Source organism: Haliotis rufescens, unplaced genomic scaffold (assembly GCF_023055435.1).
Source record: "Haliotis rufescens isolate VD_foot unplaced genomic scaffold, xgHalRufe1.0.p SCAF_9, whole genome shotgun sequence".
NCBI lineage: Eukaryota > Metazoa > Mollusca > Gastropoda > Lepetellida > Haliotidae > Haliotis > Haliotis rufescens.
In genome coordinates, this window is record NW_025964383.1 from 11,578,627 (window position 1) to 11,593,197 (window position 14,571).

The 14,571-nt window shown below is 39.1% G+C and overlaps 1 protein-coding gene across 2 annotated transcripts; it reads left to right on the forward strand.

Annotated features, from left to right (window-relative positions):
- Window positions 1-683: 683 nt before the first annotated feature.
- LOC125377441 lies at window positions 684-14,333 on the forward strand. Of its 2 annotated transcripts, XM_048390896.1 has the most exons (7): window positions 684-822; window positions 7,653-8,704; window positions 8,883-8,938; window positions 9,653-9,757; window positions 10,014-10,074; window positions 10,234-10,302; window positions 12,724-14,333. In XM_048390896.1, exons 2-7 carry the CDS (start codon window positions 7,669-7,671, stop codon window positions 13,389-13,391), a joined length of 1,995 nt encoding a protein of 664 aa, XP_048246853.1. In that variant the 5' UTR covers window positions 684-822; window positions 7,653-7,668; the 3' UTR covers window positions 13,392-14,333. The 2 variants fall into 2 exon arrangements, with proteins under 2 accessions (XP_048246853.1, XP_048246852.1); XM_048390895.1 differs by lacking the exon at window positions 684-822 and having other exon boundaries at window positions 5,480-8,704.
- The last annotated feature ends 238 nt before the right edge of the window (window positions 14,334-14,571 follow it).

The following is a 14,571-nucleotide window of genomic DNA, read 5'->3' on the forward strand; positions in this document are numbered from 1 at the left end:
TCCGACTGACAATGATTTAACTACCATATATGCAATGTTCATAATTTTTTTAAATATATTTTTAAAGTACAAAATAACTTTGTAATTCTTCGCAGGACGCCAGTGGTCCGCCCGTGAGAGTAAGCAACCTTTCTTTTGGCAAATGAAAGCTTCTTTAGTGTGTGAAACTACGAGACACTTTAGAAAAGAGTGTCAAATATCCCAAATTTATTTATTTTGACCAAATCCAACAATTAGTAAGTAAGCTTCAGGCACAGGTATTGAAAATTATGATTAGCGATCTCGCTAATTTCCAAAATATCTCCAATGGTAAATTACTTGTATAGTTCTAAAAGACCTTATCCCCAGTTAGACGCTGATTTCCAATATCTGAGACATTTATTTTCATAATCACAGTTCCTGTTACTCCCTGACTGTTACGTCTGTTTCGATATTTATGTTTAATTTGTAAATACTGCAAGTACTGCCTACCGGTCTTTTTATGTGTATAGTTTTCTGTCTGTTAGCTTTATTCAGCCGTGAAACATACCCATGATATGATAAATCATTAAATTGAAATTATAGTTTGTTCCTCATCGCCCAAGGCTTTCGAATCAAATATTAGTTTTCCTTCATACATGTTTATTTTATTTTTCAAGGCGCTTGATGAATTGCGACAACAATTACATACAGCGGAGACCGATCACGACTGTAAAATCAACAGCGTTAATCAACACTACAAAGAGGAAGTATCACAACTGAATTATCTGCATGAACAGCAAAAGAAGAAACTGGAGAGCGAAATCAAAGAATTACTTCTGCAGCTTTCGCATGATAGACAAGGTAAAAATCTGGAAAATATAAAACACATTTGACATATGTAAAACATTGTATAAGGTTTCAGTCTAAGGTTTTGAAACACTTTAGCACCTGATGTATTTATATGTCTCTGTGTTTTTCCTTGTTGACTCCTTAATTGATGCTAATACATGTATACCTACTGTATCAATATAATACAACTCGTTGGTTAATCACTTGATACCAAACCCAGTGAAACATAGAACCTGACAATGCCTGGATACGATAAAAGTCATTATATACAATTTGTAAAAGCAAGTTAAACTTTTTATGTCGTATGTGGACTCTGGATCCCGGAGTTCTTAATTTTACACAGATGACTAAGACCAGCCATTTTGTCAGAAAACGGTGTCCTGGATGAACTGAACGTTCTTGCGTCACGACGAAAGAAATGAGTAGCGTTGGGATGTAGAAGTTCACCTTACAAAGAGTTGAAGCTCCACTTTCTTCCCTAGTGAGAAAACCGATGCCACGAGACGAAAAGTGTGGGTTCTCGGATGCACTTTCACAATAGAGACAATGAACTGTTAAAGTCGAGTTTCGATGCATACTGGTACATCTCGGTGTCTAGGTTCAGATAGTACTTTATAATTCCGCGGTAAATTTGCGTAGAAACGGTTACATTCTCAGCGGCAAAAATATTTTAAAAAGGATTAACATTAACAATACCTTATAAATATTGGACAAGCTGACTTCACTCTAAACAGTTGATGTGTAAGTTAGCCATTCTCTTACCTCATATAACAAAACACATGATAAATCAGACATGTGATTCTATTAGTCCTGCGGGAATCTAGATTAGTGGCGCAAGGATATTTAATAACTCATTTTGAATTTGTTGTTACAACACTTTGGGACGTAATAATAACAGCAGGAACAGTTGTTGGTCAGATGATTTCACCAAGTGTATTATCAATCTGTATTTAGTCGAGCAGCAAAACCTAGACAAGCCTTCACCTCAGGTTATTTTCAATGAAATAAAGATTTAATATTTCAGTTTAATATTTGAGCGAATGTATTGGATTCTGATGGAAGGAGATTGGCATATATGAGACTGTATATTATGTCTACAGTAGCAAGTGTATCAGTTTCTATTAAAGTTTGCAGTTTGGAAGATTTTATTGCTGTGAGAAGAAGGGTGTGTTTAAACGTGTTAATAGACACCGAACCGTGTCAAATGAAATGAAGGAGATGAAGACACTCACAGTATCATACTACTAAGCTCTAATTTGAAATGGAATCACCATAATATCTTCGCTAACCTATTTCTCCCAAATAATATTCGAAACTATCTTACAGTCTGCCGGGTAAATATACTAACGGGCGCATACCTTGTAAAACATTACCAATTTCAAAAATGATAATTAAAATTACACTTAAAGAGTACCTGATTTCTGTTTTTTAGTATATCTGGCATGTGTGTGAATTGCAGAACGTACGCTTTACAAGCAATTCATGTAAACCGAGTTACGCGTCATACTGTAACATCTGAAAATATTTCGTGGCTAACATGGTTTTATTTTCAACAACTTTACCTGAAAAATACCATTTTCCTGACATTTGCATGGCGGTTGAATGTCAATAAATGTTGTGGTGAAACCTTCCGGTGTTCCCCTAGACACAGTAACGCCTCTTTGTTTCTAACAAACTGGCATCACCAGGACATTTCCAATTTGTTATCAGTGACCAAGGAGCTGTTGGTTGGATGCAGGTCCCTATTTTGACATGTGTCATACGTGTTTGAACTATTGACTTGTCGTTGCATTAGACGTGCTACCATTAGGAAAGTTACGCTCACCTTGGTACGTACCATCACTATTTGATAGTGATTCATAACTATAAACTTATTCTTTAGTCGGAATCGTACAATAGACTCTGTTCTGAGGAAAACATTCTTAGAATTATAAAAAAGGATATTGTTGCTATCTATGAGTATCACATCTCTTCAACATTACACGCTTGTGGTTAGCAGAGAGGCATCCAGCTCTTGAATTGTTATAGGCTGTCGTAAACAAGTTCCACTCTAACCAAACAACCATTAACCGATACGTTTTTAACAAATAGGTAGCTAGCGCTCATAACAGACCCCGACCAGTGCGACGTCGTGTAACCATGTCTCGTCACCATCTTGTCCTAAGTCTTTAGGAGTGACCTTATTGGCATTAACGATAGTTTCACGGCTCAATCCTTTATGGACAATGTCCTGCTGTCTGCTCTGCAGCCTTTGCTGAGACGTTTTCAGCGTCAGTTGTTTTTCCAGCAGCATAACGTCCGACCCAACTCTGCAAAGATCAAACAGCAATTCCTTTCAACAGTCAGTATTGTCAAGGAATTGCTCTGATTTCCCCCAGATCTGAACGCGATAGATCACATGTGGGATTAGGTCGGATTATGTATGCGACCAACACCTACTGTTCACACTAAATTGTGTCTTCTTGGTCTTGGTGTGGTGCTGTAATCCCCTATGTTGCTGCTGGAACCAATGCCTACCAGAATATCATGTGCACTCATTTTGTTATGCAACCGTCATTCTTTGTCATGCGAGTATTATTTTAACTGCTAAACTTATTTTCATTTATTCAAGTTATGATCAAACATTTTCATTTTGTGTCAGTAATTACGAAAACACATTATAAGCTGCTACGATGGATTTCTACCACATGGAAAGAACATTTGCCATGCATTTTGAAAATACCCGATTTTGATTGTTTATCAGAGCTATTGAATTACGAAAACCTCCTCTGACTGAAACAGACGATTTGACTGCCGCATCACCACGAAAGCCCATATTATATAATCAGTACTTCTTTCACAGTCATTGTCTGTACGCATATTCCAAAATGATATCTAAAATTATAGGCTACAAAACGCAAAGTTGCGGTTGATACAATATTCAAACGTTATGTGACAATACCTTTCGTTCAGAATAAACGATAGAAAAATGCAAAGAGAATGTATTTCAAATTTCGAGGTCAACAGATATCTTGCTATTTGGCGCTTTTCTATATACGATTGTGACGTCATATATTGTGCGTCACAATGAGCGATATGACGTCATAATAATGGCATGTGGTGTAGAACAAAATCATTGCAAGGCTTGAATATTTTTTGTATTGGTTGTCCTCCTCATTTTAGCTCACAAAGTGCCGTACTACATGCTTTCAGTGCCTGTCGGTGATTTAAGACTGTTGTCGGGAATTCTGTAAATTCTGACTGACAACCCACTCAAAACACTGGACTCAGCCCATACCTGTCCATTCAATGTATTTTAACATCAATGAGTTCGCGTTGTATTTAGTCATGGTAGAATGGAGATAAACATACTGTGTTTTCAAAGTAGAGCTGGGTTACCTCTATATGTAACCACGCCAAATTTAACATTTGAAACCTCGTAAGGCACGTTCGGTTTTAAATTCAAGCTAGCGTAACCTATTTCTACACTGAAAACACCGTATGTTTTTCTCCTAAATGTCTGACGGTAAACTAACTACTAACAGTCCATGTGATGAGCGCTCCAGTCATATGCAAATGAGTCAAGTCACATAGGCAAGTTCTCACAGCCAGTAGCAAATGTGTTCACAGATCGGAATTCCTACAGCGTTGCTCGGAGATTTGGAAGGCATCACAAACGCGATTCTATGATTTCATCCCAGACATACATTTTGGCGAAGAATTGTCACCTGTGGGAGTCCACAGCCCTGACAGTCTCTTTTATTTTCTAACTCCAACGTGCTATATGCCGTGCGACATCATGCTGCGAGGTACTGGATTCAAACATTCATATCGCTGACGGTTGTTTTCACTTTCGCATTGCATTGTGTAATCTCATCACAACGATCATTAGTGGTGTTTTTCTCAACTTCCATCAATGGAGATTCAAAATGATGAGCCTCCCCTGCTTCCCGTTACCCTGTAAGAAAGTCATTTTTTCAGCATATGGTCATTGGACGACGGACTATTCTTTAATACAGTTACATTGGTGCGGTCCAGAACGTCGAAATTTTGTTGTTCAGTCATAAATAGACTTGTCCCAAAGACGATTCTGCGAATCATATTTCTGATAACGGTACACAAGTGAATATTTCACTTACAGGGGACAACGTTTACTGGTAAGCTTTACTACATTTAAGTAAACAAACAGAACAGCCGTGGGCCATTGCAGTGGAGTTAGTACAATTCAATAAAGTGAGATTAATAATAAGTGACACAATATCAGAAATTGGATAAATCAGGTCATTCATAACACTCTTTCATTTGTCTGTAAACCTTAATGTGTGAGGAGTATTTATCCAGAACTTTAATCACACACAGACAACGTCTCAGCTTGAAGGATATAAGTCCCTAATCACCACATCTATACTATGTACCTCGTGTTTCATTCGCAGTGACCTGCTGATTTTTTAATTAAAAACGTGCGATTTATTCGTGAAATCCGGATTAACAGGGGGTTGTCTCCAATGCAAATAGTACATTATATACATAACCCTTAACCGGGCCTTTGACGTGAAGAGCAAACGATTTAACCACTATACTACCCCATCGGCCCGAGAAGAAGAAGAAGAAACTCTTAACATTGTCACACATTGTACAAAGCAAGCATAACATACATACATACATACATACATACATACATACATACATACATACATACATACATACATACATACATACATACATACATACATACATACATACATACATACATACGTATTCCGAGATGATTTGTCGTGTCCCACACTCGGCGACCATGTTGCAGTTCTTTTGAAATTTCACTCTTTGGAATGTAGAATGTTTGTAACTTTACCCATGCTATCACCATTCCAAAGATTCGCAACAGCGGATACACGTGGAACTTTGACTATTTTATTTCAATCTGTTGATTATTGTTTCGAACTCTGTTGTGCTGTGAAAAAAACAACCACTTACTGTTTGTTGCCTGATGATACTTGTGTGAGATCGAAATGTCCTCACTGTTATAGTTAGGGTCATATTTGACAATGACCAGAAATCACCTGAATATAACGAAAACTGGTTGTCCTTTATCGTGTTATGCATAACTAGGATATCGTTTGCACACAATATACTCACTCACCCATTGACTCACTTACTTACTCTATTATATGGTTTTTGAGATGAGGGGGAGAGGAGAGTAGGGGCACGGGTGACCTAGTCGTCTAAAGCGCCGCGATTTGCTGTGAAGAGTTCCGTCCCTTGGGGACGCCAGAAACCTATGCTTGTGGGTTCGAATCCCAGTTCGCTTAAGCTGACACGCCGTGATATAACTGGAATACTGTTTAATGCGGCGTTAACCCCAACTCACTCACTCACTTTGATACGATCATGTCAAATCAAATATATATATTTCACTACTGTGGTAGTGTTGTGTTTGCAGAATTCCACCTTGGCCAATGTTAAAGGATATGTCACGACCTGAAAGGGCTGGTGACCTAAAATGCTCATAGTGTTGTAATAAAATGAATTATTTCTCTTTCGGGATTATTAACGCAGAGCGTTAAACATAACCACGACACAAATGTCTATATTTAAAAGATTTGTGTAATGGTAAGGTGAAACCATTTTCTGTCAATATTTTAGACTCTGTACCTTTCGGCAGTTTTGTTAACAATATTATTTCTAATTATCAACAAATATATATGCTGGCATTAACTTGTTTGTAACCGCCCGCATATCTAAGACTAATCAACAAATACTTACTTCTTGAAGTTTGCCGAGTACAGGAACTCGAATAATTCCTTTTTGATGGATATGTTTAAGTGTTGAGGAAGTAAATCACATCAGTATTATTTGTAATATTAGTGAACCTTGAGAAAATAATCATAATAAAACTGATTTGATCCAGATCTTGATAATGTTCTCACTTTATTGCAGATTAAATCAAATGATATAAAAAAAATCTGGCCAAATAGTGTCCCGTGTTTCGTGTTAACGCAATTGTATGCGTGAGTACGCAAACAGAACTCGGGGCATTTGTGATAAGTGAAAAATTCACCTTTGTTTCCAGGTTTGTAAGTGTGTACTGTCTGACTAACAAGAATTCAACGCCAGTGTCAACATTATATAATCGCTGACCGTCACACACTCCTACTTTTCTACCAGTCCAGTCGTTATTCATACAAACCATAATCCACATTAGCCACTGATATGTTATGTACAGATAAACCTCCGCCGTGTAGGATAACCATAGAAGCGGGATGGGTTGAGCCATGTTCATTTTAACACTGCACCCATATTGATTATATGGAAAAAAAGCACGATTTTTGTTACTATGATATTTGTGTTTGTGATCCTTAATGCAGAGTGAAGGAATTGGACCTGCCTCTATTGAGTAAATGTATGGTGTATCTGAATGTATCGTGTGGATGTGTTTTAATGTTGTGAGACGATTACTGGATGTCTGCAATAAACGACATTGTGTGCTGCAATTAGTTAGTTTTAAACAGTTGATCGTAGATATAAAGCGTAAATTATTTTTAAAAAAAATAAAATGGCAAGACACAGTGAACGGGCACAACAAATTATATCCATGTAATGAATCGAACATGGCTCTTTGGCGTGGCAAGCTATCACTTTAGCCACTAGGCAGCAGCACCTTCCATATATTTGTTAGTGACAACTTTGAGTTTACAAACATTTTAGATGTTGGGCATGTTTAAATTATTTTCATGCAAAACATCCACGGATAACTCTGTAATATTGTAACGCAGTGTACACTTAATTTGAATGTTGGTGTGGATTGGTACGTGTCACAACATTAAACAGATCTTAGCCGCTGATATACGTTTTGTGCCTTTCAGAATAGAAATATTTCCGATGTGTTCAGTCTGTCAGCTGCAGTTTACCCTGAAAGGTCCACTGCCCTACTTACTGCCCTGTCTACACGCTGTGTGTGAGACGTGTGTGACATCTGCAGCTGGCGGTGTGATATCATGCTCTACATGTCATAGGAAGGTCAACCTCACAGACACAAGTCTCCAGAAGGATGCAGTGAGACAGAAGGAAATATACCACCTGACAGTCAAACATCGATCCACAGACCTCATCTGTACACATGAAGATAACGGGAACCAGGCTGTGTGTTGGTGTCAGGAGTGTGACGAGTTCCTCTGTGAATACTGCCAGAACATGCACAGCAACTTCAAACTTACCAGGACACATGTACTTCAAAACCTCACTGACATGGAACCGACATCCTCGAATATTCCAACATGTTGCAGTATCCATAAACATGACTCCCTTTATCTGTTTGATAAAAGCTGCAGGAAGTTAATCTGTGCGAGATGTTGGATTGAAGACCATTCTGACCACGAAGTTAAGAAGATTGATGTGGTTGCTGATACTATAACAAAACAGTTAGACCATCATAAGAATGAGCTGTCAAAATTACAGGCTCGCCAGCAATCACACATGCAGAGCATCAGGCAAGGAAGCGAAGCAACCGACAGAACATACAACACTTTGAAAGAAAGTATTGGCCACACATTCCAGACTCTGAGATCACAACTTGATCAAAGAGAGAAGGAACTTCTGGTCGATCTTGAAAGTCATACAAAGGAGACCCAGGCAACTCTACATGCTCGTCTAAACACATGTCAAGAAGATTGGAAGACATGCACTGGGGTTTTAGACTACATCGCCAAAGCCCTCCTCTATGCCTCAAAGTCAGCCCTCATGGATCTGGAGAGTTGTGTAGGGAAGATGACTCAGGTATGCCTGGACACTGTTATGCCACAAACACATGACATACCTACAGCTGTCTACAACACCAGCAGCCTGTCAAAGCTGAAATCAAGAATATCAGAATTTGGTACCATTTTGACGTGTGAAATGGGTGGAGAATCTGTTAAAGGTATTCATATGTGAAAATATGTGTTGGTCATTCGATCATGGTATGTGATGTTTTATACTGCATTCTTTTTCAACCTCTTTCAAAATGGTTCTAAAATGTGAGACCCGGTTTGACAATTTTCCAGTTGTAATACCAGTCATGTAAATCTTTGATCATGTCCTATCCGTTTTTCTGCCAGACAAGGATACGCAGACATACGACTTTATTGCAGACTTGGAAATGAAACACAAAATGGTGAGTATAGTAAGTGGTAATACATAATGAATTCGTGTCTGCAAATTGACCAACAGACTGGAAATTTATATGATCAGTCATGATTTGGTTTTATCAATTTGAGAGATAGCATCAGTTCATTAACTTTTTGTGTTTATTATATAACCTTGGTATGAGGTGATTAACCAAGAAATCAGTTCAAACAAAACTAATTTGTGAAATCAGTAAATTACTACACAAGATAAATGAGTAATTAATAAATTGTAGCTCGGGTTCAACAAGCACAAAATGCAGGAAATAGAATGGGTCAATAAAGTGGCAGTAATAATGAGTAACAGGCCCTATTACATATTTTGATGGACTCATGGGCTCCGTACTTCAATCACTAGTGTTGTTGGATGCTGCAGAGCTTTTGATGTTTTCAGATAGGTATCCCATCCGCACTATGCAAGTAGATAAGACACCAGTCAGGTCGTTCAAGACCACGTATCACCATAGTATTGCTCGTATTACGGTACAGGCAGCCTTTAAGAGCAAGTCACAGAACTTCTTGACCACCAACCTCTCCTCATGTTAACAACAAATAAGGGAGGTAACTCTAACTTAAACTTCGGGTACAGATTGGCCACTTCAGTGCACGATATTTTCCGACCGACATAATCATTTACACTTCAGACATTCACTAGAAGTAAACTCTACTGTCAGGTTACATCATGTTGAAGATTTTTATTGCAGGACATTACAGAACTGAAGACGAAAATTGATGCAGATGAGAAACATATTGAAAATCTTAACCTGCTTACAGACCAGCTGAATGCTGAAATCAAAAGCTTGAAATCGGTTTGTTTATTAACCCACACGTATTGATACTTTCTACCCTTATATTCAGAATTGTGTTATAAAGATGAAATCACAAAATGTAATTACATTACTTAAAACATTTTAGAGGAGATGCTTAGTTAATGCAGTGTTAGTGAGTGGTCTCTATATAAATGGCTTATTCTTGACATAGATAGTAAACGTTCATTAGCGAATTATTGAACGCACACATTATTGAAGGCAGACCATGACAATCTAATATTTGTTATATTTTCAGCGCATTGACGAGAAGGAAAACGTCGAGAAGAGAGCAACCCAAACCATGGATTTCTTGCGTGGTAATTAACATTTCCCTTCTTCCTTGACCTCCAATAATCATGCATCCAAAATTAATCTGACGAGTTAGCATAACAATTGTATTAATATGGTAAACATGTACGAATGATATCCTTACATAACTGACATGTCAAGCAAGAAACTGTACATTGATGTTGCAGATTTAGCCAGTGAATACAGTGTTCATCTGCTGAATCAAGGAGCTGTAGACACATCCATGCTGCTGAAATGTGAGTACATTTATCATTTACCCTTTTACAATATAACGAATGACACATTTGATTGAGTAGAAAACAGAATATTAGTGTAGTCCATACTTGTCTTAAGCAATGAAGACCGGGTGTTGGCCATAAGAGAGTGTGTATCATTGTGTCAAAATGATCCATAGTCATTACTTACAGCAAGATGTGATATAGATGCAATATTAATGGCTGTTTGGCACGATATATTAACATGCAGGTTGCACCAGATTGGAAACCAGGAGCCAGCATGACGCTCGTTGCAGTCTAATTTGGATAACGACAGATTTGAAACTTGACCAATCTTGTGAACACTTGTATCATTACATATTTAATCATACTGTGTGAGACTGTTTGAGACTGTATACAAAATTTGTTTCAAGTTTTTACCTACTTTCATTTAGACCTGTCCCCTTTTGCCACCAAGAGAATACGCATAAATAAGCAAACCTTTCTGCAATAACAACAAGCACGATTCCTTACTTGTAAGTTAAAATCTGCAAAGTATAATGAAAGGTTGATGCATTTGACACTTGAAACCAGCAGCAAAACACAGAAAAGATGACATAGAAATGTTCTAAAAATGTCAAAGGTATCGTTTAAAGAATACAAAGTGATTTCAACTGCGTCAGCAATACGTTTTTAGTTTTGGAAGGTGAGGGGATTGGCAGAAATTCCCAAATTCAACACTGGATCGGTTGTTCCCTTAAAACGTCAATGGTATTGTTATCAGGTGAGAATATAACAAGGTGATTTTAACGTCAGGAACAGTCTTTACTGTTGCGGGTGAGGCTTAATTTTCCAAGAATGAAACGTGTGAAACATTGATGTTAAAAGACCCTCTGAACACTTTACATGCCTGTATATAAATAGACCTGTGTCTGGGGTCATGTAAAGAATTACAGGATGTGGAAAGGTGAGGGTAAGTAGATCAAAAACAAAGAACCTGCGACATGGAAATTATATTGATAAAGTGTATTGGTTGACAACGTATCATTATAGATTGTTAATGAGCGCGCGGCACATAAATACAAGAAAATATTTACGCAATGTGAGTTCCAGGACTAATGGCATATTTGCTTTGTTTCACTTGGACAACATAAAACGAATCAACAAAGGAATAACATCTTCGACTTGCACAAGGCCTGTATGTAACTCAGTCTGTTTTACTGTGCATAGTTGCTCGTGCGGTTATCAGATTCGAATGCGTTGGCATTGGCCGCTTAACTTAGCGGATTTTGTTTACTGTCAAAACTGTGGCAAATAATACAGTCAAGACTCGTTAATCCGACACCTGTTAATCCGACAATCAGCTTTATCCGACACTAATGATGGGAACCGATTAAATCAGTGCTTTTTGGACCTGTTAATCCGAAAGTCTCGCACTCCGACTCCGACACACCTAATTTTCAACGAATTGCTGAAATCAATATTAATCAGTCTCGTTAATCCGACACGGTGATCAGCGTACTCCGTGGCCATCTGCTCACGAGGATACAGCCGGTGTTTTGATGCGAGACGAGCAGCATATTTCAACGGCTGCAGAGATATACGTTGATGAGTTCCTATTTACTACGAGTAACACAAGGAGTTATATGGGTTTGAAACACAACGTTCCCTTATCCAACTACCTAGCTTTTATAATCTATTATTGTTGGTTGACAGATGTCTGTCATTTTATGTCAGTCAGCCAGAGAAGTTGAGAGGTGTCGCCTGTGTGAGTGAGTGAATGTTGATTTAGGTTTCATGCAGCAATATTTTACCCGATTCACGGTGGTAATCGAGTCTGGGCAGAATACATCAGTATTTGATGGTCTCAGCAACGATCAACGCTGTCGGGGTACGATGACACACAATCAGCCAGATCAATCATTGAACCCAACATTTTCTAGTCGCACGTCAAAGTCCCAGCTTCGATTCCCCACATGGTTACAATACATGAAGCGCATTTCCGGTGTTCCTCGCCGACATAATGCTGGAATATTCTAAAGGCGGCATTAAAAACTCACTCACTCAGTCTATATTGTCGCCTGTTTCGACATAAAGGTTTGTGAAGGGGATGTACTAGTATTCTGCCTCCGAAGCCCCCCAGGTGATGTGCACCGCGCAGAATACACGTAAAATCCAGTCCTGCATAGTTTACCCTTGGAGTATGAACACCATGGGTTAAAGTGATATGTGATATTTGCATGGCATGTGTTGGTGTCATTATACATGGACGTTTGTGTAACATCTCATCTTAACGTAATCTGTTTATTTAATAGTTGCATTCAACTGAAAACAATCGTAGAAGCCACATATCATGCTGTGTCTTGCTCACTCCCAATTATTTTCAGGCTTAATTGATAAAGCTATTCTTACTATGAGTCACTGTTTGTTTATGTACATGTAAACTACATTCATATGTTGTAGGTATACATCTGAAGTATGACAAAGACAGAGTTAATCTCGACTACGTCCACATCAACACAGAAGGAGACCTGGTCAACAGGAAGTCGGACACCAGACCTGCAGGGGAGGGGAGACTGAAGAAGTACAGGGGCACATGTAGCACTGCCCCCCTCCCTCGGGCTGGCTCTCCCCAGTACTGGGAGGTGACGAACAGGGTCAGTCTGAACAAACCACTCACAGGGAACAACCTCATCCTAGAGTCTGGTGTGTGCTGGGAGGAGCAGAGGGACGTGCATCATTGTATAGCTGCCCAACCCAGCTCCTGGTGCATGACAGTCGCCCGCTGTACTACACACGGCGGGGTATGCAGGCAGACAGGGCAGGAGCAGGAGAATGTGCTGTGTCTGCCTGACCCTCTCCCCAACACAGCAGGGGCCTCACACACACTACATTACGGTGTTGTCTATGATGACACCAGGAAGAAGATTGTCTTCATTGATGTGAAGGAGAATAAAGTGATCTCGACGTTAGACAATGTAGACTCTAGTCAGCCACTGTGGCCGATGTTCGGGGTGTATAACCCACGTCTCCTCACTGTCAGCATGACACTTGTAGTGGTCAGCGACATCAACATGACAGAAGAAAAGAAAGCAATGATTGTCAAGGCGCTGTTGGGAGGGTGGCAATGATTGTCAAGGCGCTGTCGTGATGGTGACAATGATTGCCAAGGCGCTGTTGTGAATGTGGCAATGATTGTCAAGGCGCTGTCGTGATGGTGAAAATGATTGTCAGGGCGCTGTTGTGATGGTGACAATGATTGTCAAGGCGCTGTCGTGATGGTGACAACGATTCTCAAGGCACTGTCGAGATGTCGTGGCGTGAGAGAGGTGGTCATGATAGGGACAATAACCAAACAAAGACTTGTAGATAGTTTCTACTCAGAAACAACTACGTGGCAATCAAATGACTTATATGTGACGGAAGTCTTTCAGTATGAGCAGTATGAGGTATAAGAGATGCTCGTGTATCCATGTAGTGATCATGTGGAATACTGGCATTGCCATTGAGAATTGTGAACATTCACGATGAAACCGATGTTATTTTTCCAGTTACCGACTGTCAATTTGAAGGCAGCACACATCCAGTGTTACTGCACAAGAATGAAATCGCTGAAGCGTTCGTACAATGCACATCCATTAACAGTTTTGAGAGGCAGATAGTGGATTCATATATGTATACAACATGTTTTAATTTACTATAAACATATAAGTCGAATGCACCGAATGTTGTCTTCTTGATTATGTACATTTCTAAAAGATTAATAATACAGCCTGTTTACATGTATATTGTAAACACCATAATGAACATGGATGTCACGTATTGTCAATATGCCCTAAATATCCAAGAAAAGAATATATACCTCAATACAGAACCATCTCATGAAAGGTGCATGTTCTACTCAATACTGATGTGGATATTTTGTTTCAGGATCATCCTGCCCGCTCGCCATACTGATGTGGATATATTGTTTCCAAGAAAAGAATATATACCTCAAAACAGAACCATCTCATGAAATGTGCATGTTCTACTCCATACTGATGTGGATATATTGTTTCAGGATCGTCCTGCTCGCCCGCCGTATTGATGTGGATATATTGTTTCAGGGTGGTCCTGTTCGCCCGCCATACTGATGTGGATATATTGTTTCAGGGTCGTCCTGCTCGTCCGGCATCCTTTCATTAAGGTGCCGGGGGAAAGGTTTTTCCACATGTTGCTTCGATATTAAAGAGTTGCCGACTCTAGTCTGTATGCTAGTTTTCAATGCAAAAGCAATTCGAAATGATTGTGTCAGTTTTAATTGTCCAGTAA